General features: G+C 48.5%; 1 protein-coding gene across 6 annotated transcripts; it reads left to right on the plus strand.

The window, feature by feature from the left end:
- The first annotated feature begins 121 nt into the window (after positions 1–121).
- On the plus strand, positions 122–26,808 carry BATF2 (basic leucine zipper ATF-like transcription factor 2). Of its 6 annotated transcripts, none has more exons than XM_077115786.1 (7): positions 122–164; positions 748–1,037; positions 5,814–5,910; positions 11,254–11,391; positions 11,525–12,299; positions 13,462–13,566; positions 17,034–26,808. In XM_077115786.1, exons 5-7 carry the CDS (start codon positions 12,261–12,263, stop codon positions 17,685–17,687), a joined length of 798 nt encoding a protein of 265 aa, XP_076971901.1. In that variant the 5' UTR covers positions 122–164; positions 748–1,037; positions 5,814–5,910; positions 11,254–11,391; positions 11,525–12,260; the 3' UTR covers positions 17,688–26,808. The 6 variants fall into 6 exon arrangements, with proteins under 6 accessions (XP_076971901.1, XP_076971906.1, XP_076971902.1 ...); XM_077115791.1 differs by having other exon boundaries at positions 17,037–26,808; XM_077115787.1 differs by having other exon boundaries at positions 864–1,037.
- The last annotated feature ends 624 nt before the right edge of the window (positions 26,809–27,432 follow it).

The following is a 27,432-nucleotide window of genomic DNA, read 5'->3' on the forward strand; positions in this document are numbered from 1 at the left end:
TGAACTCTCAGCCACTGATACTTTGTTACACTTCTTTTCCCCCTTTTTGTCAAGATGGCATTGTTGATCCCGTGGTGCCAGGGACAGGCTCGTCCCCTTCCATTTCTTTTTTTTTTTTTTAGATGCTTGCTTCGGGAATTGAACCCGGGTCTCCCGCATAAAAGGTGGGCATTCTAACCACTGAACTACCCATGCACCCCTCCCACGATTCCTTTTTATACCTCGTTAGCTCATTTCATTAAAAAAAAAATTTATTCTAGTAACATAAATACAACCTAAAATTTCCCCTTTTAACTACATTCAGATATATAAGTTGGTGATGTCACTTTAGTCACAATGTTTTTTTACCATCACCACCTTCCTTCACCCAAATTTTTCCATCACCCCAAACAGAAACCCTACCCATTAAGCATTAAGTCCCCATTCCCCACCCCCAGCCCTGCCAAATTTAGTTTAGATGAGAAGAAAAATCATGCTTTTTCTCTGGTGAGACATGATGCAGGTCTTATTTTTTGGAACACAGGCCCATAGCAGGGACATTTACCAGCACTTGGTGGCAGCATACCAAAGAGTAGGTATTTGTCCCACCAATTAGTAAGCAAAGACCTGGAAAAGCGTCAGTGCACCCTAAACACTGAAATGGCAAGTAACAGACTTCAGTTCTCCCCAGGCCCACTCCAGTACCCCCACCCCTCCTCTCCTCATAAGCCTTATCTCTCTTATTCAATGGGGATGCACAACATTCAGGCCACGCATGTCTCAGCCCAGCTGCCTCGCGTGGGAGGCAGAGGTGTTATCCAGATGACAGATTGAGCAGTTATCCACCCCTCTGGCATCCACCCACGGGCACATGACATCCTCAGGCCTTTCCAGAACCTTGGCAGTGGGAAAGGACATGAAAATAAGAGCTCCTCCAACAACTGTGCTCACATCTACGTCACCCGTTGCCCGGCCTACCAAGTGCAAGGCGATGCCACTTGCTGCCTGGCTCCTGGAGTAGTGGAGGCCCTGCTGTTCCTTCATCTCCACTTTGACAGGTGAGCAGGTGCCTCCTGGGTGCCTGGAGCCTACTGATGGTTTCCCAGTTCCCCCCATCATCCCCACCCTTTTAAGGCTGGGCCTCAGATCAGCTCCTTCTCTGTCCAGAGCCCTCCCATGCTCCTGGAATCTTCCGGAAGAGTCCCAAATCTTAGGCAGCCTGCAGACCCCCCATGGTGGCCCCCCTTGGCTCCCCACCCTCCTCTCCTGCCCTGCACCTCCTCTCCCCGACCTCCTCTCATCCCCCCCAGGCACTATGGCCTTCTAACAGCCTCTGAACCTCAATTTATTACACTGATTGTTTCCACCACTAGAAGGGAAGCGCCACGAGGGCAGGGACTGTGCTCCTGTTTTCTGTGCTGCCTCCCCAGCAGCTAGAATGGTGCCTGCCCCGCAGTTGGTGTTCTGTAGGTATTTGCTGGACGATGGAGTCAGGGCAAGGGGCGAGTGAGCCAAGAGGGCACATGGCAGGGGGCAGCACAGTGGAGGCAGCTCATCCTTCTTCTTTTTTTTTTTTTAATTTATTTTGTATTATCAAACCAAAACAACACATGAACATGAAAATTCTTAACATAAAAACATTCCATGCATGGTGTACAATCGATGGCTCACAGTATCATCACATAGTAGCATATTCATCGCCATGATCATTTTTTTATTAATTAAAAAAAAAATTAACACAACATTTAGAAATCATTCCATTCTACATATGCAATCAGTAATTCTTAATATCATCACATAGATGTATGATCATCATTTCTTAGTACATTTTCATCGATTTAGGAAAAGAACTAGCAAAACAACAGAAAAAGATATAGAATGATAATATAGAGAAAAAAATAAAAATAATAAAAATAAAAAATTGAAAAAATATATAAAAAAGAAAAAAAAAACAAAAAACACAAACAAACAAAAAAACTATAGCTCAGATGCAGCTTCATTCAGTGTTTTAACATGATTTCTTTACAATTAGGTATTATTGTGCTGTCCATTTTTGAGTTTTTGTATGTAGTCCTGTTGCACAGTCTGTATCCCTTCAGCTCCAATTACCCATTATCTTACCCTGTTTCTAACTCCTGATGGTCTCTGTTACCTATGACATATTCCAAGTTTATTCTCGAATGTCGGTTCACATCAGTGGGACCATACAGTATTTGTCTTTTAGTTTTTGGCTAGACTCACTCAGCATAATGTTCTCTAGGTCCATCCATGTTATTACATGCTTCATAAGTTTATCCTGTCTTAAAGCTGCATAATATTCCATCGTATGTATATACCACAGTTTGTTTAGCCACTCCTCTGTTGATGGACATTTTGGCTATTTCCATCTCTTTGCAATTGTAAATAATGCTGCTGTAAACATTGGTGTGCAAATGTCCGTTTGTGTCTTTGCCCTTAAGTCCTTTGAGTAGATACCTAGCAATGGTATTGCTGGGTCGTATGACAATTCTATATTCAGTTTTTTGAGGAACCGTCAAACTGCCTTCCACAGTGGTTGCACCATTTGACATTCCCACCAACAGTGGATAAGTGTGCCTCTTTCTCCGCATCCTCTCCAGCACTTGTCATTTTCTATTTTGTTGATAATGGCCATTCTGGTGGGTGTGAGATGATATCTCATTGTGGTTTTGATTTGCATTTCTCTAATGGCCAGGGACATTGAGCATCTCTTCATGTGCCTTTTGGCCATTTGTATTTCCTCTTCTGAGAGGTGTCTGTTCAAGTCTTTTTCCCATTTTGTAATTGGGTTGGCTGTCTTTTTGTTGTTGAGTTGAACAATCTCTTTATAAATTCTGGATGCTAGACCTTTATCTGATATGTCGTTTCCAAATATTGTCTCCCATTGTGTAGGCTGTCTTTCTACTTTCTTGATGAAGTTCTTTGATGCACAAAAGTGTTTAATTTTGAGGAGCTCCCATTTATTTATTTATTACTTCAGTGTCTTGCTTTAGGTTTCAGGTCCATAAAACCGCCTCCAATGTAAGTTTCATAAGATGTCTCCCTACATTTTCCTCTAACTGTTTTATGGTCTTAGATCTAATGTTTAGATCTTTGATCCATTTTGAGTTAACTTTTGTATAAAGTGTGAGATATGGGTCTTCTTTCATTCTTTTGCATATGGATATCCAGTTCTCTAGGCACCATTTATTGAAGAGACTGCTCTGTCCCAGGTGAGTTGGCTTGACTGCCTTATCAAAGATCAAATGTCCATAGATGAGAGGGTCTATATCTGAGCACTCTATTCGATTCCATTGGTCGATATATCTATCTTTATGCCAATACCATGCTGTTTTGACCACTGTGGCTTCATAATATGCCTTAAAGTCTGGCAGCGTGAGACCTCCAACTTCGTTTTTTTTCCTCAAGATACTTTTAGCAATTCGGGGCACCCTGCCCTTCCAGATAAATTTGCTTATTGGTTTTTCTATTTCTGAAAAATAAGTTGTTGGGATTTTGATTGGTATTGCATTGAATCTGTAAATCAATTTAGGTAGGATTGACATCTTAACTATATTTAGTCTTCCAATCCATGAACACGGTATGCCCTTCCATCTATTTAGGTCTTCTGTGATTTCTTTTAACAGTTTTTTGTAGTTTTCTTTGTATAGGTTTTTTGTCTCTTTAGTTGAATTTATTCCTAGGTATTTTATTCTTTTAGTTGCAATTGTAAATGGAATTCATTTCTTTTTTTTTTTTTTTTTTTTTTTTTTTTTAAAGGAAAGACAGAAGGAAGGAAGGATAGAAGGAAGGAAGGAAGGAAGAAAGGGAAACATCTTTAAACATTTTCTTGTTTTATTGTATTCTGTTTCTCCGTATTTGTTACATGGGCTGGGGCCGGGAATCGAACCGAGGTCCTCCGGCATAGCAGGCAAGCACTTTGCCCGCTGAGCCACCGCGGCCCGCCCTGGAATTCATTTCTTGATTTCCCCCTCAGCTTGTTCATTGCTAGCGTATAGAAATGCTACAGATTTTTGAATGTTGATCTTGTAACCTGCTACTTTGCTGTACTCATTTATTAGCTCTAGTAGTTTTGTTGTGGATTTTTCCGGGTTTTCGACGTATAGTATCATATCGTCTGCAAACAGTGATAGTTTTACTTCTTCCTTTCCAATTTTGATGCCTTGTATTTCTTTTTCTTGTCTAATTGCTCTGGCTAGAACCTCCAACACGATGTTGAATAATAGTGGTGATAATGGACATCCTTGTCTTGTTCCTGATCTTAGGGGGAAAGCCATGATCATTTTTGAAAACATTTGCATCACTCCAGAAAAAGAAACAAAAAGAAAAAACTCACACATGCCATACCCCTTACCCCTCCCTCTCACTGACCACTAGTGTTTCCTTTTTTTTTTTTTTCCAGCTCCTCTTAACCTCCAGGCCTCCCTGCCTCACAGCCAGCCCAACATAGCTCCCAGCCTAAGCCCATCCGAGGGGGGCCTCTCACAGGCACCCTCTCCCCACAGGTGTCCAGGGAGGACGGCGGGGGAGTGCCAGCACTGGGACAGAAACCCAGGACCCCGTGCCCTCGGCACCCAGCCTCCACTTGGGGTGTGTCCCCTCAATCTCACAAACATAGCCAACCTCTGGCCCTCGGGTCCCCCTGCCTCCTGGCGGGGGCTCAGGCTGGCCCCCGCCTCCAGCCACAGCAGGCATGGGGCTTTGACAGCCAGGAGTCAGAGGATGCGAGGCCAGGCAGCACAGGAGCTGCGGGGAGCCCTGCTCTCCTGAGACCCCCTCCCTGGCCCTTCTTCTTTGGGGGGCCCCTCCCCTCCCTCAGGAACCATGACCCCTGCCCTCTGGGAGAAATTCGAATGCTTTCCTGCCCTTCTCAGGGTGCCCTGAGTCCCCCACCATTTCCACCCCAGGACCTGGAGATGTTTTTAGGGGTGGGGGTGGGGGCAGCATGCTGGGGCTGCCTCAGAGCATGGGACAGCCGGGCCCTGCCACCCCCTTGCACTTGGCCAAGCCCCCTCCTCTCGCTAAGCCTCAGTTTCCCCAGCTGTAAAACAAGGAGACTGGCTGGACAATCTCTAAACTGTCTCTAGAATTCTCTGGCCGTGACCTGCCTGGCTCCCTGCAGTCCTTGCCCGTCCTTGGTCCTTTGTTCGCAGAGGTCAGCGCTCTCCTGCCTGTTCCCTTGTGAGCCACTGGCTGGGTGGGGTCAGGCTTCATTCCCCCCAACCCCATGCCTGGGGACCCCCTCCAGGCCCCTTCCCCAACACCGATCACCACGTGAATCACGCCTGCCTCTCCAGGGCTGTTGTGGGAGCCAGCAGTGAGGACAGGAAGGGGGAGAGCAGTGTGGGGAGGGGAAGGGGCCCCAGGAAGGCCAGGGCCAGAGTCCTTTCTCTCCCAGCAATCGGGGTCTCAGCAGGGCACCCACCCTGGGCTTCGGCCACCAGTCCGCTGGGACTGTGACAGCATAAGGGGAGACGGAGCCTGGAGAAGGGGGGCAAGAGAGAGGGGACCCACCCTTCCCGAGCTGGCCGGTGACCTCTTCCCACACGGGCTCCCAGTCTTCATGACAGGACCTGGCAAAACAAGGGCACTAGCTCCATTTTCCAGAGAAAGAAACCAGGCCCAGAGAAACCAAGGGCCTCTTCCGAGGCCACACAGCACAGCTAGAAAGCTGCAGAGCAGGGATGTGCACCCAGGTCTGGCCGAGGCTTGGACTACTGGGGTCCCCGCTCCCACATCCTGCAAAGCTCTGGGAGACTCGCTGATCCCTAAATGCTCAGCTGTTTATTATTTATACTCCCGGCCCACAACCACAGGTTTGAGTCAGCTTCCCGGGGAAGATGCGGATGTCAGAGGAGCGGCAGGAAATCCGAAGCACAGAGCTTTGGCAGACAGCCTGGGCCCTCCGCCCAGGTAGCGTGACAGTGGGATGGGGGTCACGATGCCATGGAACCCCAGATGAAGTCACCCAGCTGCTCGGTGATGCAGCTGCGTGCAGAACTCAGCTTTACGGAGCGTTCCTGGGCCCTTCCCCTCTGCCCTGGGGAGTCCCCACCATGCTGCTGCCCCCAGCCCCCCAGCAGTAGCCACCCACCCAGAATATGCCCCTCAGCACAAGCCTTGCTTTCCTATCGTGGGCCCCTGACCTTGGTGACCTTCCTCCCCAACTTGGGTAGCTGAGAGGCAAAGGAGAGAGAGAGTGCCGGGCTTGAGTGCAGAGACAAGCGGGGGATAACTGCTGGCAGCGGCTTCCTCATAGCTGTATCTGGGCAGAAGTGGGGGCATCGGCTGAGTGTCCAGGCCCCCTTCTTCTGCCAACAGCTCCCCAAGGCCTTTTAGGAGTCGCCCTTTTTCACCCATGGTCTCTAGCCCTGGAACCCCAGCCTGGTCAGCCTTATCTCAGCCCTTGGCCACAGGGACTGATGCCAGGAATATAGGCATATGATCCCAGCTAGACAAAGGAGGGCCAGGCTGAGGACTTCTGATGGAATTTTCGCGAAAGTGGCAGGGGGTGGGGGCAGGCACCCTCCCCTCCTGGGCCAGCTGACCTGGTGTTTCTGGTGGCTGTGAGACCTGGGGGCAGGGGGGAAGCGGGTAGGGCCCTGCCTGAGGGTGTAGCCAGCTCAGAGGAGAGCAGATGGGGTGAGAGGCTGAGTCTCAATGACGTTGTTTGAGCGTCTTGATCCAGCCGTGCCTGAAGCTGGTATACCCGGGACTTGGCAGAAACTTACTATTTAGTTGGGTGATTTATAAGGAAAGAGACATGTCTAACACTGACATCTCCTACTCCACAGTAGAAGTAGGTTTCATGAACCATCTTTGCTTACTGCAACACTGTACAAAATTAAAGCAAGTTTGCTTTCTGGTGCCTGCCCATGCAAAAAATAATAATAATTAAATCAAGACCACTCAGAGGGCAATGAATGAGAGTAAAAGGCTCAGGAGGGAAAACTAAAAATCCCATGTATCCAAATTTCCCTTTTATTATAGAAACTCCTTTATAAGCAAGAAAAATGAGAGCAATTTACATTAAATATTAAGTGCCGCTTCCCACACATGGACACAATCATTAACTTAAATGATAATAATGAAACAACACACAAGCCTGCTGTTATGCATCCATTCATCAGATATTTGCTGAGTGCCTTCCTTAAAAGTTTCACTTGCAACTGTGAATGTAATTTACTCCACTGAATTATATATTTGAACGTGATTAAAAGGAGAAAATTTTAGGTTGTATATACATGGCTTGAATAAAAGTTTTTTTGTTTAAGCTTAACAGATAAATTTGTTTCACTTTGCTGAAGTTGCTAAAATGCAATATATCAGAAATGGGATGGCTTTTTCTTTTTTTTTGGGGGGGGGCAGTGCATGGTCCAGGAATCGAACCCGGGTCTCCGGCATGGAAGGTGTGCATTCAAACCACTAAACTACCCATGCACCCTATAGGCCGGCTTTTAACACTGGGGATTTATCAGTTTACGGGATGACGACTCTGAGTCCATAAAAATGTCCAAAGCCTCAAGAGCATGACACCTTCTTCCTGAAGAAGGGCTGCTAGTGATCTGGGACTCCTGTCACGTGCAAAGGCCCACGACAACATCTGCTGGTCCGTCTCTCCCAGTTTCATTGCTTTCAGCCTCTGAAATGGTAGCTTTCTTTCTGAGCTTCTGTGTGTTTCTCTCTAACTTCTGTCTCCTAGCTTCTGTGTCCTCTCTCTAGTTCATGCTTTTGTAGAGAACTCCAGTAAGCGGATTACAACCCATCTGGGCCGACTGACATAACCTTATTGAAAGGTCCCACCCACAGTAGGTCTACACCCGCAGGAACAGATTAGCTTTAAGAGCATGCCCTTTCCTGAGGTCCATAAAGCTTCGAACCATCACACAGATGTTTATGTATCTTACTAATATTTCTCCCTTGAATCCTCATATTATTATCCTAATTTCATGGATGAGACCCAGAGAGGTCAGTGAAGGGACTTGTCCAAGGTCAAAGTCCCTCTCAAAGCGTCCCTCCTCTACAAAGCCTTCCTTGACCTCCTCAAAGGAAGTGTCCCCCAGGACTCCCCAACAGCGGCCTTCAGTTAATTGTGTGGGGTGGGGTGACCTGGGGTGGGGGTGGGGCGACCCCACACCCATTGTAAACTCTTCCCTTCTGAGGCTTCGCTCCCACTTGGGCCTGTTCACAGTTGGGGGTGGGGACTCGATAGCCAGCTTGAGTCACACCAGCAGCCAGTGACGGGGCCTCTACCCTGCTGTCCATCATCTGCTCCCTCCATGTACTCTGAGGAGACCAGGACTCAAACAAGGAGTACACAAATTTGGAGGACCTAGACTGAACAGCCGGAGACCCCAGGCATCTCTCCAGCCCCAGGAGGTGTAGAAAGGGATTGGGACATGGGGCACCAATGCATCCCAGTTTTTCCCCCAAACAGCTGTGCACCCAGCACCTCCTTCCTTGGGCCTCAGTTTCCTCACTGGTAAAAAGAGGAAAGTAGTTGGGGAGCGTTCCCCTAGAAACCTAGGGCAAGTAGAAGTTTCTTTACTCATGCGGGAAGCTGTTGGAGTCCCCACAGCAAGCTGTCCCACTGGGCTTCTATGAATTTGTTCATTAACTCAGCACCTATTTCGCAGAGGCACTGCTTGAGACACAGACAATACTTTAGAGAGTAAAACAGGCAAAGATGGTCCTTCTCAGGAGCTCACTTTGTAATTCTGATATTTGGGAGGCCTCTGAGCCTCCACCCCCGAGGGCCGTGGGCTTCGGCTAATGGAAAATCTCAAGGAACAGGCCTTCCAGAATCTGCATCCCCACCCCCACCCCAGCTCACCCTGAGCGAATCACTGCCCTCTCTGGGCACAGAGTGGGGCTGGGTGGCCCCAAATGTCCATCCTACCAGCCTGGGCAGGTGTTCACTGCTGGGAGAGGTGAACAGCTGTTCACCATTTAACATTACCCACTCTGAGTCCCTCCCTGCCACTCCCACTCCAGCCGCCTCCGCAGGGAGATCAAGCCATAAATGCTGCCTTCTCTGGCCTTCCTCCCGGCCCTTCCACCGGAAGTGGGGCCTGGAGGGGTTCTGGGGTGAAGTACGGGGCTGAGCTGGGGACACCTGGGCCCTGGACAAACCCAGCTGTGTTTTTTCTCGGTTACATCATGCACACAGCTCCTGGCCTGGCTTAATGAGCCCCGGGGGGCATGCCTCGGCAGGGTGCCCCAGCCCTCCAGGTTTCCAGATAAACAAACACAATTTCAGAGAAAGAGGGGAAGCTTCACTACATGGGGTGCCCCACTTCAGCCTCTGCCACCCCACCTTCCACCCCCACTCCCCTGCTCCCTTGGAAGCAAGGAGGGCAAAGCCTGGCTGCTGTGCCCAATCGCTCCCACCTGGGCTTTTTTTTTTTAATTAATTTTTAAATTAAAAAATATATATGACAACAAAGAAACACAAACATTCTTAACTTTTGATCATTCTGTTCTACACATATAATCAGTAATTCACAATATCATCACATTGTTGCATATTCATCCTCATGATCATTTCTTAGAACATTTGCATCAATTCAGAAAAAGAAGTAAAAAGACAACAGAAAAAAAATCATGCATACCATACCCCTTAACCCTCCCTTTCATTGATCACCAGCATTTCAATCTAAGTTTATTTTAACATTTGTTCCCATTATTCATTTTTATTCCATATGTTCTACTCGTCTGTTGATAAGGTAGATAAAAGGAGCATCAGACACAAAGTTTTCACAATCACACAGTCACATTGTGAAAGCTATATCATTATAAAATCATCTTCAAGAAACATGGCTACTGGAACACAGCTCCATATTTTCAGGCAGTTCCCTCCAGCCTCTCTATCACATCTTGACTAACAAGGTGATATCTATCTAATGCATAAGAATAACCTCCAGGATAACCTCTCGACTCTGTTCGGAATCTCTCAGCCATTGACACTTTATTTTGTCTCATTTCACTCTTCCCCTTTTTGGTTGAGAAGGTTTTCTCAATCCCTTGATGCTGAGTCTCAGCTCATTCTAGGATTTCTGTCCCATGTTGCCAGGAAGGTCCACACCCCTGGAAGTCATGTCCCACGTAGACAGGGGGAGGGCAGTGAGCCACCTGGGCTTTTTAAACTGTGAGCCATGCCAATCCTGGAATCCAGAATACGTCCCTGCAAACCTCAGGAGGGGCAGTGGGTTCTAGCAATATAATTAGTAACATCCTGTTCACAACCAAAGAGTACTTTTCAATATGCAAAGGGTTTTCTCATCATTTCATTCTTTCCATCCTCAAAACAACTCTGTGGCTTTATTTGGCATCCTCAGCATACATATGAGAAAACTGAGGCTCTGGGGTACTGAGCTGGTGAGTGGGGTCCAGCACACAGGGCCCAGTCTCCTTTCACATCCAGTTCCAAGATAACCGAATCCTCCACTCCACTACTCCTTGCAGACATCACCAGTCAAGCCTGGCCTGGCAGACATTGCTAATCAATTACAGAACTCTTTTCAAATGAGCTCAGAGTCAGCTGTGAACTCAGCACAGCACTTCAGGCCACCAATACCAACCAGAAGGCTAAATCCACAGTATCTGCCATCCCTGTGATCCCACACCACCTGCCAGGAGCCCTCAGGGTCCACACACAACCCCCAGATCCTATAGTTTCCAGACCACAGGTCCCCACCCTCTGCCCATCAGTTGCCATGTTATTCCTGGACTGGGTTACTGCCCCCCCCATCCCCCAAACAGATGTCTCATCGAAGCCTGGTTTCTCTGCAAGATGCCACAGCCATGCAGATATTTGCCGAGGGCTTCAGTGTTTGCTAGGTCTTTCACAGACGCTTTTATCATGAAACATTTCAGGCATACCCCATCGCCTACATAATTATTACAGAAAACTGAATTCCTGCAGTTAAGGGACTAAAACACCATGGACATAAGTAAGGTCCCCTCTATCTCCCCTTCAGCCTTCCTTCTCCTACTTCCAGCCACTAGTCTCTGAATTTAGTTTTTCTCATTCCCATGCATATGTATATATACATATATATATTAATAAAGCTTATTTTTAGAGAAGTTGTAGGTTTACAGAAAAACTGCACAGAGAGTAGAGTTTTCATCTACACCTTCCCCCACAGTTTCCCCTATTATTAACAGCTTGCAGTTCCCGTGCATATTTTATACTTTTATTACATATTTATGCATTCATGTTACTAAACGTTATGGAAATCTTGTCACATTGTTCAGATCTTGCTGCAGCTTGCTGTTTTCAAAAGTGCAATTGGATGTGTGGGACTTTTAAGCACGATGATATACAGCTTCCAGTCTCCCACCAACCATCACGTCATAATCGTGAATATTTTTTGAACCGTGACTCTGCACCAGGTGTGTCTGCAGACGCTTTCCCTGCCTTCACTCATTTCATCTTTTTTAAAAATATTGTTTTTAGTTTTTACAATTTCGTCTTGAGCACTCAGTTCATCTTCACAACAAAACCGTTTTTATCCTTACTTTACAGATTCAGAAACAGAGGCACAGAGAGGTGCCTAGCACGGACGCTGTGCTCCTAACCGCTAGATGATACTGTTCCCTGCTGCGGTGGGGTTTCTTCTCCTATTTAAGGGCACAGAAAACCTTTTAAGAACCGGTGCTTATTTGCACAAACCTGCTCAACACTGACCTCAGAAGGATTTGGGGGGGTTGTATTATCTTGCTTAGTTCCTACATCAAGCCTGTGAGTGGGTATTTGTAGCATCCCCCGACACCCTTTATAGATGTGGAATCTAAGGCTCAGAGAGGGTGAGTTACTACCTCAAAGCTGCACAGCTCCAAAGTGAAAAAAAAAAAAGCTGCACAGCTCCAAGGGGGCTCTCTCAGACCCCACATCAACCCTCAGTCCCCCCACTGCTTATCCTTGCAGCTCTGTCCCTGGCAGCCTGCCCTGCCACCCTCTCCACGCCTGGCCGTCCATCACTCCTCCTCTGGCCACCCTCCCCCGTTCTGCTCCCAGAGAAGGGGCCCAACCGGAAGGCTGGTCCAAGTTAGGCAATTCCAGCCACGTGAGCAACCCCGAGCCAGGGATTCTGAGCAGCCGGTGGCTTTAGAAGAAACTGAAACTTGGCTCCCTGTGGGTGGAGTAGACACCAGGAATTTAAAGAGTGGGCTGCTTCCTTGGGTTCCCAGAGGGCACTGGGACGTCACGACACCAAGGGACATCCCTGACCAGGGTAAGCCTCTGCCCAAGCCATCAAGCCATGCACCTCTGTGGAGGCATTGGACTGCTAACTGGAACAGTGAGTACAGGGGACCAGGGACAGGGAGGAGAAGGGATTATTCCCAGGCAGTGAGGCATCTGGTTGGAAGCTCCTGGTCCCAGCTGTGCCCCAATGGTCCAGGTGACCTGAAGGCCCCACCGCTCCCCTGGGCCACAGTTTCCTCCCCTGAGAAGCCAGGACATGGGACTGAGGGCTTCCAGCTCTCATACTCCCAGGTTAGAACTTGACAGCTGCTCTCTCCTAGCCCACCTTTTGCTGCTCACTGTCCTTACAGGAGCCTTCTCTTTCCTCCCCCAGTTTCCCTGGCTCCCCTTGGCGGCCCTGCCATTCTCTCAGAACCTAAGTGCCCTAAGCCCACACTCTTCTCTCACTGGGGGGGTCCTTTGCCTCCAGCCTCCAGCTTTTGGCCTCCCCAGCATGTGCAAAGGGCCTGCTGTGGCCACAAACCTAGAAGTAGAGAGTCCTCGGCCAGAAGGACTGGGGTCATTCCTGAGGTCCCTACACTCAGAACACCCCCTCCCCCTGAGTGGCCTATGGGAGGATGTGGAGTCTCCAGTGTCCCCTATTGCCCTGACCTTCCAGAGCCCTGGGCACTTGGGTTAAATAGCACATCGGAATAGAGGATAGTCACAGATGCCCACATTTAAAGGACTCTCCACTCATTCATTCCATGTTGCTGCCCTACCCCTACACCCACCCCAGAATGGGCAGGAAGTTTTGCCAGTTTTGTTAGCTCCATGCCTGGCACACAGTAGGGGTTCAATATAATAGGGGTTGAGTAAATGAATGCCGGCGGTGGCCCTGAGCTGGGCAGTGACCCGTGAGACCCAGCTCTTGGAGGTCACAATTGGGGACGTCAACAGCCGTGCCTCGATGAGGGCGACAGCGGCCGCGGGGATGGCCCGCCGCGCTCTGGGCTCTACACCGTCTACCCCTCAGTGCTCTAGCGGAGGCCCCCCCCCCCCCGCCCCCGAGAAGCGAAGCGCCTTGCCCAGGGTCACACAGCTCGGGGGAGAGAGAGAGAGAGCACGGGGCGCGCGGCGTCGGCTCCCCCGGGTATGCGACCAGTGCGTGCCGTAGGCGACTTTTGGGAAGGCCCTGGCTTTGCAAACGGCCGGGCAGCACGGGAGGGTGCCAGCCCCTGCCTGGACCCCCGAGCCCCCTGCCCGGACCCCTGCAGGACCCCAAGGAGCACGAGAGGCGGCTGAAGAGGAAACAGAAGAACCGGGCGGCCGCCCAGCGCAGCCGGCAGAAGCACACAGACAAGGCGGACGCCCTGCACCAGGTAGGGGCCGCGCCCCCTCTCCTCCCCTTCCCCCTCCCCCTTTCCCTCCCCCTCCCCCTCCCCCTCCCCGTCCCTCCCTCCCCTTCCCGGGCCTGGCCAGCTCGGCTCCACCACCCCCCACCTCGGAGCAGTTCTCCCCTAAACCGGCTGCAGCTTCCGGGTCACCTGAGTTTGGCAGGGAGGGAAGGGCCGTGAGGCTGAGATTTGGGAAATTCCGGGGGTCCAGGTAGGCGGTGGGCTCCTGTGCCCAAGGGCACATGGGTCTTGCCCTCAAGGACCCCGCGCCCCACCCCGATCCCCAATCTCCGGGGACAAGAGGCAGGAAGTGGAGGCACTGAGGAAGAATTCAGCGCAGGGAGCAGGAGACCAGCCGAGGCACCCTTTAAAATGCAAATGCCCGAGCCTCTGCCCCGAGGTCCCACCTCGTGAGGCTGGGATGGGGCACAGCTGTGAGTGTCACCCTGCCCGCGTTCTGGTGTGGGCAGCTGAGGTCACCCCGAGAGACTTCAGTTCAGGGTTCAGAGGGGACTGGGTTCAGAGTCCCAGCGGGAGCGCGCATTAGCTGCAAGTTACTTATTTCCCCCGAGCCTCAACCTCCTCAACTGAAAAAACTGGGGTAATAAACCCCGCCCAGTGGAGAGAACCACTGAGGAGGCTAAAGGAGGCAACTGATTGCAGGAGGCGGAGGGGCCCAGCAAGGGAGAGGTGGGTTGCTCCTTGCACTTGCTACTTGGTCCCTGGGAACTTCCCTTCTTCCTTGGTGCAGGGGAAATACCACCAGTGCTGTCGTGGGGAAAGAACTAATAGCTGGACTCAGGACCTGGCATACAGGCAGGCTGCATTACCATCAGTCCTTATACTGACAAATAAAATTCAATCCTCTGTGCCCATAGACCCTACATGCTTGGCACCACCCCACCCCTCCACCCTCCTCTCCTAACATCTCTCTACTCCACTGTAGCCGCATCCCTTCTGGCTATTCCTTTACTGACCAAGCACATTCTAGCCTCAGGGGCTCTGCCTTGGCTGTTCTCTCTGCCTAAAATGCTGTTCCCTCCAATAGCAACCAGAATTGCTCCTTAATTTTTTTCCCCTCAAATGTTTCCTCCTTAGAAGGCCTTTCCAAATCATCCAACACAAAGGGGACCTCACTTTCCTTACCCTGCTTTTTTTTTTTTTCTTCCTCGCACTTTACTGCATCCTGGCTTTCTGTTTCATAATTAGATGTTGCTCATTGCTAATCCCCCTCCCCAAACTGTAAGCTCCACGAGGGCAGGGACCAATTCGTGTCTCTGCTGTTTCCCTGCCTAGAATAATGCCTGGCAAAAAGAGGAGGCTCAGTAAATATCTTTCAAGTGAATGACAGAGTCAGAATAAAATGCTCTGGGAACACATGGGTAAGGCCGTAGGGTGAGATAAAGAGATGAAGTCTGAGCTGGTTTTGAAGGATGCTTAGGAGTTTTCTGAGCAGATGAAGGTAAGAAAAGGCGTTGGGGGCAGGTGAAATAGCTCAGGCACAGACATGGGAGAGAAGCATGCTGTAGCCGGGGGAGCCTGAGCAGTGGTGCCCAGGACAGTACAAGTACCAGGTAGAGACTTTGCACATTCATTTATTCATTCCTTCTGGAAATGTCTGTTGAATGTCTTTTTTTGGTGCATGGTCCAGGAATCGAACCCGGGTCTCCCGCATGGAAGGCAGGCATTCTAACCACTAAACTACCTGTGCAGCCTGTTGAATGTCTCTTGTTTGACAGGGATGGCGGACAAAATGCCTTGCCCTGGCAGGGCTCATATTGTGATAGGGAAGATGGATAAACGAATAAATGATCCATAAAATATTGGGGATGTCAGATGGTGCTAAGTGCTATGGGGAAAAATAAAGCAGGGAAGAGGGATGGGCCTGTGGGGCATGGAAATGTAACTAGGGAAGACCTCCCTGCGTAAATCACATCTGAGCAGTCTGAAGGTGGCAAATGAACAAATGAATGAATGACTCAATCCCTGGAGATGAGTTAAAGGGACAGTTTAGCTGGGGAGAGTTTTAGAAAGATCTTGTCCAGAGACAAGCCTGGGAGTGGGACTGCTGGTGGCTGTGAGCCCTATTAGAACTTTGAGTCCGTTGCCTAAGCATTTTTTTTTTTAAATGTAAAACACCCTTGCAGCTTCTTCTTTTAAAAAGTGTCTCACATACTAAGTGATGATATTGTGAATTACTGCTTATGTATGTAGAACGGAATGATCAAAAAGAAAAAGTGTCCCATATGACTCCCAGGGGTGTAAGTCTCCCTGGCATTGTGGGACAGGACTCCAGAAATGACCCAGCCTCATGGGATTGAGAAAGCTTTCTGGACCCAAAGAGGGTAGAGAGAAATAAGACAAAATAATGCATCAGTGGCTGAGAGATTGCAGAGTCGAGAGGTTATCCTGGAGATTATTCTTATGCATTATATAGATATCCCCTTTTTAGTTTATGATGATTGGAGTGGCTGGAAGGAAGTACCTGAAACTGTTGAGCTGTGTCCCAGTAGCCTTGCTTCTTGAAGATGATTGTATAAAGATAAAATTTTATAATGGGGAAAAAAAGTGTCCCCAAAAGGGCTGAGAGGGACTGAAGGAAATCATTCAAATCGTTCAGCCGTATGCGGCGCAGAAATGAAACTTTTCTCTGCTGTTGTACTCAAAAAAGAGTTATTTATAACCGCAGGTGGCTTACTGTCCCACTGGGTCATTATTATATCTGCAGGACAGAGTTTAATAAACGCTGATTCAGGGATGCAAACAGCCTGTAGCACGGTAGCCCTGGAAGCTGCTTTGGGAAGCCAGTTCTGGGTGCTGGGGAACACCCAGCACTGGGGGGTGGGGGGTGGGGGCTCTGGGTGAGGGTCCAGGCAGAGGGAACAGGAGACGTGGCAAAGAAGCAGGGTCCATGGATCCACTCGAGGATTGGGAAGTGTGGGAGAGCAAGAGAGAAGGCTGGAGAGATAAAGCTGGATGGAGACGTGAGCCGGGGCCTCCCCTGCAGGCCGGAATCCCATGCCAAGGAATTAGGAGCCGTGGGAGCGGTGAAACCATTAGAGGAGCATTGCATGTGGTTAAAGATGTAGCGGCTGGCCCGGCCGTGGGCTCCAGGAACTCCTCTAGCTGCTGTCGGGAGAATGGGGTGGGGGTGAGGGTGGGGGCCATTGAGAGACTGGTGAGAGCTCAGAGGAAGCCTGGCTCTGGGAATGGGAGGTGGGGATGGAGAGGAGGGCAGACCTGAGCCCATTAGGAGGTAGAATGGGCAGGACGGTGGGTGGTTGTTGGGGGGCAAGTGAGAGATGAGTCCCAGGGCCTTTGTTTAGATGTTCCAGCAGGCAGTGGTGCTTTTGCCTCCGAAGTCAAGGGGGTTGGGGGGAGGGGAGGGGCTTCTGCTGGGTCCCTTCTGTTGGCTGATGATCCCTCTCCGGCCCCCCCTTCTTCTCCCCCAGCAGCACGAATTGCTGGAGAAACACAATCACACGCTACAGAAGGAGATCCAGGCCCTGCAAGCCGAGCTGGCCTGGTGGAGCCGGATCTTGCACGTGCATGAGCGTCTGTGCCCAATGGCCACCTCTTCCTGCCTGGCTCCGGGGCCCGCTGGCTGCTGGACTGGACTCCATAGCTCTGTGGAGCAGCTGAGCCTGTTCCAGACCCCAGCTTCCTCTCCCCTGAATCAGCAGCCCTCTCCCTGCCCTCAGCCACCTGATTCCTCTGACATCCTCCCATGCCCTCTGCCCTCGCTGCCCCTTGACTCCACTGCAGTTCCTGCACCTTCTACCCAACCTTCCTCCAGCCCTGTCCTGTCTCCCTCATCTGCTAGGTCCAGCCTGCTGGGAACTTCCTCGGAGCTCAGCGCCCTCTTGCCCAGCCCTCCCCAAACTGCCCCTTCACAGCCCCTCAGTCTGGAGGACCTTGTCATGGGGAAGCTGGGGTCCTTGCCTCGCAGCCCCTCGGCTGCTCTGGGGCTTGCACATCTGCAGAATGGAGAGCAAAAGGCTGTTCCTGCTTTCTCGGGAGTAGATTGGCAAGGGCCAGGTGCAGACCCCAGCCCCTCCCCTCTCCTGGCCTTCCCTCTGCTCTCCTCTGCTCATGCCAGCTTCTAACCAGGCCCTGGAGCTGGGCTCACCCCTGCCTTGGGCCCAAGAAGCAGTTTAGCTTGCATGCATCTCTTCCATTACCACCAGAAGAGTGGCCTTCCTCCTTGACCAGCTGGTTTAGGATTTTGCCAGGGGGAAAGGAAGCCATCACTGTGCGGCTATTGACTGGCAGGCCCTGTCACCACCACTATTTTATTTCAGCCTCACAGCCACCCTGCAAAGTCCAGATTATCACACTGCTTTTTAAGTTAAGGAAACAGAAGCTCAGAGAAGCTAAGTGACTTGTCCAAGGTCACACCGCCTTTCTTAAGGACTGAAGCACCATCCCCTGCTCCTCGCTCTCCTGGTGGGGTCCTGGCCCAGGAGCCCAAAGGGGCTGAAGGCATGGAAGCGAAGGCCTGTGTGACAATGGGAGGGGCCAGGACCTCTCCCCTCAGACTGTGTCATTCCCAGAAACTCCACCCTAGCTGGTGCCAGTCCCAAGTCCAAGCCAGGTGGGGAGGAGCCAAGGAGGAGCCCAGAAAAAGGATCCTTTTTCTTCCTCCAGGAGTGTTTTCCATGCCAAGGAGGATTTTCATAACTGTGGGTTGGAGATGGGAGAAGCCCCTGGGCTTTCTTACAAGCTGACACTTACAGCCACTGAGAGCTCTACCAAGGCAGATTCTGTAGGATCAGCTCTCCAATCTAGTTCTGAGAAGCCTTCAGCAGGTGCACTTCTGGAGCCATTCTTGGCACTCCCCCCGCGCCCCCCCTCCAAAAAAAAAAGAATGAAGGAAGGGACCGATACAAGGTTATTTTCTAGCAAGTGCCAGACTCGAAACTGGCAGCAGCGAGGCCTGTGTCTCCTCCGGTACCACCCATCTCTATCCAGTCCCCAGGGTCACCCTCAGCTCCCCCCCATTGCACCCCCATTGCACCCAGGCCTGGGCTGATGGCAGCTGGAAGAGGAGAGGCCTGGGACCAGGAGGGAGCTGGGCTGAGGAATCTACTCCAAGAGGAGGTAGATTCCAAGAGAATCTACTGGAGAAGCACTCTAAGGGAGCTCCAGATGAAAAGTCCCAGCTCTTCACCCGGACTTTCACACGTATGTGAGCAAGGCACCATGTTAAAATTTAAGACACTACAGGATATTGGGCACAAGTTTTTGCACATAAGTTATGATAAATAAATTCAAGTGTCTCCCAGTCTTTTCTGCTTTGGCCAGTTGTTTAAAACTCTGGTTGTCCTCTCTAATGTTGAAACCAAAGAGTCTTTGAAACAAAAGGGAGTAAGTCCAGATGTTATGGCCCCTTGTGGACCACCTGCTCTAATCTCCTCTCCCATATTAGAGATGAGGAAACTGAGGCCCCGAAAGGGGAAGAACTTGTCCAAGGGCTCATGGCACGGGCAGGTGTGGTGGTCTCAGTGTTATTATGGAAGTCAAGATGTTGTTGATGGCAAGTGGGTTGGAGTCTGGGACCAGAGGTGACATTAAGCAGCACGGATCAGGAGTTAACAGGAGGCAAGGATTCCGGGGTCTGGCTTGTGCCTGTACCCCACAAAAGATGCCTGGGACTATGCTGAAGAATGAGCTTGGATTACTCAGTGACGCCTCCAGTAACTCTGGGAAGTGGGTGTGGTGATCATCCCCAATTTTCGGAAGGGGAAACTGAGGCCCAGAGGGGTTAAGTAACAAGCCCAAGGTCACATAACTAGGAAATGGCATAGACTGATTCCACCATCAGGAACACGTAACCACAGACTCTTCCACCTTCTCTCTCCCCACCTCTCGCACTGTGGGCCCCCAGTGCAGGAGTAGGTACGTGGTAATAGATGCAAATCTCACAAGAGAGGAAAACATTGCCTTAAGCTTAAAATAAAACAGAGAGAGTAATGATCAGAGCCTCTGGATAGCTGCTAAGAATAAAGAATGCTTTGAAGGCTCTTTAACAAGGTGAGAAAATGCTTATGCTCTATTATACAGAAAACAATAAAATGTGCAACCATCAAAATAGTTTGACATTACGTTTGCTTAAAAACATAAACAGTGCAAAAGGAGTGGGAAGAAATGTCAATTCTTGAGGAAGGATATGTGCTAATATGCGTGAATCCTCAAACCTGTAGACACGCCTATCACCACGACAAAGGCCTCCCATGTACCTTAATGTGTCCTAGAAGTTGAATAGGTTGTATTGGTTAGCTATTGCTGGGTAACAAATTAGTCCACAATCAGCAGCTTCAATGACAAACGTCTATGATCTGTGAGACAAGATCTCAGGTGAGCCTCTGGCTCAGAGTCCCTCATAAGTCCATGGGCTCCCCTCCTCCCCGAGAGCTATGGGCATCTCAAGGCTCTATGGCGGGGCAGGGGAAGGATCTGCTTCCAAAGTTAGGCACATGGCTGTCAGCTGCTCAGAAGTTCCACATCCAAGCTCACTTGCACGGTTGTTGGCAGGACTTGGTTCCTTGCAAGTTTTTGGACCGAGGACCTCAGGTCCTCAAAGGCTGTTGGCCAGAGACCTCAGTGCCCTGCTCCATGGATCTCTCCCAGGATACTCAATGGCAGCCAGCTTCCGCCAGAGCAAGCAAGCTAGAGAGTGAGAAAAGGCGAGCCCTGCGGAAGCCACCGTCTCTTTGTAACCTAATCTCAGAAATGGCATCCTGTTGTGTTTGCTGTATTCTATCTAAGAGAGTCAAGTCACTGGGGCCAGCCCACACTGGAGAGGAGAGGATTACACCAGAGCATAAAACCAAGAGCTGAGATCCTTGGGGTCCATGTCAGAAGGGGGCTTCCCATCCTGGCTGAGAACTAGCACTTTTCTCGGACCCCCTTTTTCTCCTTTCATCCCCAGTACTAGCAGCTCGCTTTCTCTGGGGAGGCCATTTGTGGTGGTTTGAAGCTGTATGTACTCCAGAAAAGATCATGTTCTTTTAATCCATTCCTGCCGGTGTAGACCTATGGTAGGTGGGACCTTTTGATTGTGTTATTTCAATTGAAATGTGAACCATCCATTCAAGGTGGGTCTTAATCCACTTATCGGAGTCCTTTATAAGAGGATTAAGCATAGAAAAAAGCCCGAGAGATGCTTAGAGAGAAGGACAAACAGAAGCTAAGAGAGACAGAAGCTAAAAAAAGGAACACGTAGCAGCTCAGAGAGGAAGCTGTGGAAGCCAGAAGCTGAAAGCAATGAAACCCGGGACCAGCATGTGTTGCCACCGGCCATGTGACAGAGGGGCTGAGGCTTAACTGAAGCTGGTCTTGGGGAGAAGGTATCCTCTTGTTGATGCCTTGATTCACAGCCTCAGAACTGTAAACTTGTAAGTTGAAAAATCCCCATTGTAAAAGCCAACCCATTGCTGGTATGTTGCATTTTGTCAGCTTAGGCAAACTAAAACACCATTTTTCAGAAGCAGACAATTTGGGGCCCTTTGCAGGAGAGGCAGTGCCCCCATCAGTGAGCAGGGAAGATCTCGTGCATTTGGGGCTGTAGCGAGGCTCCTGGCTGGAGACGCATGGCCTTGAAGTAGATTTGCAGCCAGTGCGATGCTGATGACCCCTCCTCACAATGAGTAGTTATTCCAAATCACGGATCTTCGAAAGGATTCATGGACAGCTTCAAAACAGCAAGCACGGTGTTCTAGTTTGCCAGCTGCCGGAATGTAACATACCAGAAACGGAATGGCTTTTAAAAAGCGGGAATTCAATAAGTTGCTAGTTTACAGTTCTAAGGCTGAGAAAATGTCCCAATTAAAGCAAATCTATAGAAATGTCCAACCTAAGGCATCTAGAGAAAAATACCTGGTTCGAGAAGGCCGATGACGTTCAGTGTTTCTCTCTCAGCTGGAAGGGCACATGGCGAACGTGGCGGCATCTGCTGGCTTTTCCGTCAGGCCACTTGTTTCATGAAGCTCCCTGGGAGGTGTTTTCTTTCTTCATCTCCAGAGGTTGCTGCCCGGTGGCCTCTGTGGTTCTTTCGGTCTCATGGTTCTGCTCAGCTCTGCTGTGGCTTTCTCATGGTTCCCAAAAAAGGGACTCTCTCCAAAATGCTTCCTCTTTTAAAGGATTCATAGGTGGAGTCACAACTCCATGGAAACTATCTGATCAAAAGCTGCCACCCACACTTGGGTGGGTCACATCTCCATGGGAACAATCAAAAAGCTCCCAGCCAGCAATATTGTATGAAGATTAAAGGACATGGCTTTTCTGGGGTCCACCACAGATTCAAACCGGCACATGGGGGAGGCCAAGAGTCTTCCATATCTTGAAAAGTAACCACTTACTTCTGGATTAGAAGCCACCAATTTAAACCCTTTTAGCTGTTTCTTCAACCCTCTGTAGTGGGTAGATTAGTAGTCGCCCAGGAGACTCCCAGGACCCGTGAATGTGTCTTATTTGGAAAAGGTGTCTTTGTAGATGTAATTAAGTTAAAAATCTCAAGATGAGATCTTCCTGGATTATCCAGATGGGCCCTAAATCCGATGACAAGTGTCCTTACAAGAGAAGATAAAGAGGAGAAGCCTACGTGAAGATGAAGACAGAGATCGGAGTTATACAGCCCCAACCCAAGTAACGTTTGGAACCACAGAAACAGAAAAAGGCAGGAAAGGTCTCCCCTAAAGCCTTCTGAGGAAGCACAACCCTGCCAACCTCTTGATTTTGCACTTCTGAACTTCAGAACTATGGAGATTACATTTCAATTGTTTTAGGCCGCTGAGTTTTTGGCAATTTGTTACAACAGCTCTAAGAAACTAATACAGCTGCCATGGTTCTAACTAACTTATTTATATGGCTAGTTCTTCATCTGTCAATCTTTGAGTTGTATGTTAGGGTTGGATGCTTATTTCTTTCAAGCAGACAATCTGAGGTTAGCAGTCCAAGCTCATATGACAACTCCATGATGATGAAGGAGCAAGGTGTTACCATATTTGGTGCTTTGCCTCATAGTCTGTGCTGGTTTGAAAGTATGTACGGACCCTAGAAAAGCCACGTTTTAATCAAAATCCTATTTCATAAAGGTGGAATAATCCCTATTCAATACTGTATGTTTGAAACTGTAATCAGATCATCTGCCTGGATGATGTGATTTAGTCAAGAGTGTTTATTAAATGGGATTAGGTGACGACATGTCTCCACCCATTTGGGTGGGTCTTGAGAAGTTTCTGGAGTCCTATAAAAGAGAGAACATTTTGGAGAATGAAAGCGATTCAGAGTCAGCAGAGCAGAACGACATAGCCACGAGAAGCAGAGTCCGCCAGCCAGCGACCTCTGAAGATGAAGAAGGAAAATGCCTCCCAGGGAGCTTCGTGAAATAGGAAGCCAGGAGAGAAAGCTAGCAGATGATGCCATGTTCGCCATGTGCCCTTCCAGCTGAGAGAGGAACCCTGACCGTGTTCACCATGTCCTTTCCAGATGAGAGAGAAACTCTGACTGTGTTCACCATGTCCTTTCCAGATGAGAGAGAAACTCTGACTGTGTTCACCATGTCCTTTCCAGATGAGAGAGAAACTCTGACTGTGTTTGCCATGTGTCCTTCCACTTGAAAGAGAAACTATGAACTTCATCGGCCTTCTTGAACCAAGGTATCTGTCCCTGGATGCCTTTGATTGCACATTTCTATTAGATTTGCTTTAATTGGGACATTTTCTCGGCCTTAGAGCTATAAACTAGCAACTCATTAAATTCCCCCTTTTAAAAGCCATTCCGTTTCTGGTATATTGCATTCCAGCAGCTAGCAAACTAGAACATAGTCCAAGCTGGCTGCTCAAGTTCCAAGAATCCCACCAAAATAGCAGAGAGCAGAAAGGAAAAGTAGGGGAAGAAAAGTTGTATCCTCGCCCTTTACGCATACCTCCTGGAAGTTGAATGCAGTGGTTTGGAACTGTACATATCCCACAAAAACATGATCTTAAATCCAATCCATTCCTGTGGTGTAAACCCACTGTAAATTAAGATCTTTTAATGAGGATACTTCAATTAACGTGTGACCCACGTCATTCAGGATGGACTTAATCCTCTTACTGGAGTTCCTTTATAACTGAAACAAGAAGATGAAACCTGGAAGAGAAGGAAGAGACCAGCAGATGCTGCCATGTGCCTTCCCGTGTGACAGAGGACCCAAGGATTGCCAGCAGCTGGCCTCTAGGATGAAAGCATCGCCTTGATCATGAGGTCTTGATTTGGACATTTTCCCAGCCTCAAACTGTAAGCTAATAAGTTCCCATTGTTGAAGCCAACCTATGTCATACTATCTTCTTTGAGAAGCTTGGGAAACTAAAAATTGAGCAAGATAGTTCTGCTCATGTTTCATTGCCTAGAGCTAAATATCTTGCTGCATCTAGTTGCAGGAGAGGATCTGAAACAGTGTCTTGATTCTAGGTAGCCATATGCCCAGCTTAAAAAATAGGGTTCTCTTACTCAGGAAGATATTGGGTAAAATTAGTAGTATTTCTCCAAATATCATTTATTCATTCCCCTCTATGAAATTTGACTACTAAGCTCCCTTACACACACACCCTACAAATACATATTCGTTATCTCTCCTCCCACTCACCAATCTAGTACTTAAATCCATATTCAATATTTATCTTTTCATGATTATGCAACTATATTCCCAAGTGAGACATGTAGCGCTCTTTAATTACCTTTCTTCTTTTGTCTTTTTATTTTTCCTAGATTTAGCGATTGCCTTGTGGGGTTCGTGTGTATATTGTTGTGAATGTTAAAGTGCTTGGTTTCTGTGTACCAGTCACTATTTCATCCCTGTTCTAGTTTGCTAGCTGCTGGAATGCAATATACAAGAAACAGGACAACTTCTAATAAGGGGAATTTATTAAGTTGCAAGTTTACAGTTCTAAGGCTGTGAAAATGTCCAAATTAAAGCAAGGCTATAGATATGTCCAATCTAAGGCGTCCAGGGAAAGATACCTTGGTTCAAGAAGGCCAATGTGTTAGTTAGATTCAGTTGTCAACTTGGCCAGGTGAGCATGCCTAGTCTTGTTGCTGTGGACATAAGCCAATGGTACATGAACCTCATCTGTTGCCAATTACATCTGCAGTCAGCTAGGAGGCGTGTCTGCTGCAATGAGTGACGTCCGACTTAATTGGCTGGTGCTTAAATGAGAGAGCTCAAGGTAGCACAGTCTAAGCAGCTCAGCATTCCTCATTTCTGCATCTCCAGGCCTTTGGAGATGCAGAAAGAAGTCACCCCGGGGAAAGTTGTTGGAACCCAGGGGCCTGGAGTGAAGACCAGCAGAGACCATCCTGTGCCTTCCCATGTGTGGTAGTTAGATTCAGTTGTCAACTTGGCCAGGTGAAAGCACCTAGTTCTGTTGCTGTGGACATGAGCCAATGGTAGGTGAATCTCATCTGTTGCTAATTACATCCGCAGTCGGCTCGGAGGCGTGTCTGCTGCAATGAGTGACGTTTAACTTAATTGGCTTGTGCTTAAATGAGAGAACGCAATGTAGCACAGTCTAGCAGCTCAGCATTCCTCATCACAGCACTTGCAGCTCAGCCCAGGCCTTTGGAGAAGTCACCCCGGGGAAAGCTGTTGGAACCCAGGGGCCTGGAGAGAAGACCAGCAGAGACCATCCTGTGCCTTCCACGTAAGAAAGAACCTCAGTGGAAAGTTAGCTGCCTTTCCTCTGAAGAACCAACAAAATAAATCCCCTTTTATTAAAAGCCAATCCATCTCTGGTGTGTTGCATTCCGGCAGCTAGCAAACTAGAACACCATGTAAGAAAGAACCTCAGTGGAAAGTTAGCTGCCTTTCCTCTGAAGAACCAACAAAATAAATCCCCTTTTATTAAAAGCCAATCCGTCTCTGGTGTGTTGCATTCCGGCAGCTAGCAAACCAGAAGCCAATGACACCCAGGGTTTCTCTCTCAACTGGAAAGGCACATGGCGGACATGGTGACATCCGCTAGGTTTCTTTCCAAGTTTCCCATTTCATGAAGCTCCCCCAGGAGCATTTTCTTTCTTCATTTCCAAAGGTCTCTGGCTGTGTGGGTTAGGTGGCTCTTTCCAAAATGGTTCCGACTTAAAGGGCTCTGATAGCAACCCCATCTTGAATGGGTGGAGACACACCTCCTGGAAACCGTCTAATCAAAAGTTACCACCCACAATCGGGTGGGTCACATCTCCATGGAAACAATCAAAAGACTCCCACCCAGCAATATTGAATGAGGAAAAAAGAACTTGGCTTTTCTGGGGTTCACAACAGATTCAAACCTGCACAATCCCCAAGATATATGAAAGAACTGAAAATTTTCTTTGTCTATATTGAAGCATCAGGAATTCTGTCATTTTTATTTTCTCTAGGAGATATCCTTTCTGTAGTTGTGTAGCAGGAGTATGCACAACCAAAAGAAGCTGGATAATACTTTTGTATACTCACTGAATGAGACCAGTGGCTTCCAGTCTTCCCCTAGAGGGGCTTTTTAGGTGCATCAGATGGAGAGGGTCCCAAGGGTAATGGTTAAGAGTGGACAGGTGGACTCTGGTCGTGGGGGAAATGACACGGATGAAGAGGCCAAGGTCATGAAAGCACCACAAGCAACAAAATGACCTTGAAAAATCCATTCTTTCTCTCTGAGCTGTTATTTCTTTTATTTAGTCATTCTTTAGTTTATTCAGTCAGATAATAAACTAAACAGTCACAGAATCCTAATTGTGCCCCTAGTATACATCAAACACTGTTATAAATGCAGGAGATACAACTGATAATATCCCTGCTCTTACAGTACTAAAAGCCAAATCAAGGACACAGATAACAAATCAAAAATAAATAAATAAGATAATGCAGAGAGTGGTATATGCTGTAAAGAAAATAAAGCAGGGGAAAATGACAGAGAGTGCCTGGGTAAGTCTAAGATCCGTATGACAACAGGGAGTCATCCATGCAAAGATCCACCGTGAGAGCATTCCAGGCAGAGGCACTGTTATGTGCAAAGGCCCTGAGGTTGGAATAAGCTAAGTGTGCTTGAGGAATAGAAGAGAAACCAATGTGACTGGAGCACAGTCAATGAAGAGAAAGAGAAAGATGAAGTCTGTTGAGGGACCAGGCAGATCATGTCAGTCCATGGGGAAAATATGAAATTATTCTTATATGAGTGGGGAACTACTGGTGAATTTTAATTAGGGGAGTAATGTGGATTTGATAATTTATTTGAAAATAATTATTGAGCACCTACTGTGTGCCACACACTGTTCTAGGCACTTGGGATTAAAAAAGAGAACAAAATAGATTACCAAAAAATGCTTGGCCTTGGGTGGTGCAACAGTGACTCAGTGACAGAGTTCTCACCTGTCATGCTGGAGACCTGGGTTCGATTCCAAGTGCCTGCTCATGCAAAAAAAAAAAAAAAAAAAAATCTTGTCCACATGGAGCTTACTTACATTCTTAGGGGAGGAGACAATAAATGATAAACACAATAAGGAAGTAATTGCCTAGTACATTAGAAATGAATAGCTACTATACAAAATAAAACAAGAAAAGATGGGTCAGTAGGGTCAGGGTGGGTAGGTTGCAATTTAAAACAGGCTGGTCAGGGTCAGTTCAATCAGAAGGTGACATTTGAGCAAAGATGTGAAGGAAGCAAGTGAACTAGCCACGTGGAGACACATTCTAGGCAGAGGGGCTAGCTAGAGAAAAGGCCCTGGGGCAGGAGTGAGCCCAGAGTATTGGAGCCAGGAGGCCAGTGTGGCTGAAGAGAGTAAGCTGGGGAAGGGCGGTAGGAGATGAGGTCAGAGGGTTGATGGGACCAGATCACA

Source organism: Tamandua tetradactyla, chromosome 9 (genome assembly GCF_023851605.1).
Source record: "Tamandua tetradactyla isolate mTamTet1 chromosome 9, mTamTet1.pri, whole genome shotgun sequence".
Lineage (NCBI taxonomy): Eukaryota > Metazoa > Chordata > Mammalia > Pilosa > Myrmecophagidae > Tamandua > Tamandua tetradactyla.

Bases quoted from the DNA above. Each gene is read 5' to 3' on its own strand.
- BATF2 (XM_077115786.1), top strand. From the start codon at position 12,261: ATGCACCTCTGTGGAGGCATTGGACTGCTAACTGGAACA. The intron at 12,300-13,461 runs GTGAGTACAGGG...GGACCCCTGCAG, and splicing joins TTGGACTGCTAACTGGAACA to GACCCCAAGGAGCACGAGAG. The intron at 13,567-17,033 runs GTAGGGGCCGCG...CTTCTCCCCCAG, and splicing joins AGGCGGACGCCCTGCACCAG to CAGCACGAATTGCTGGAGAA.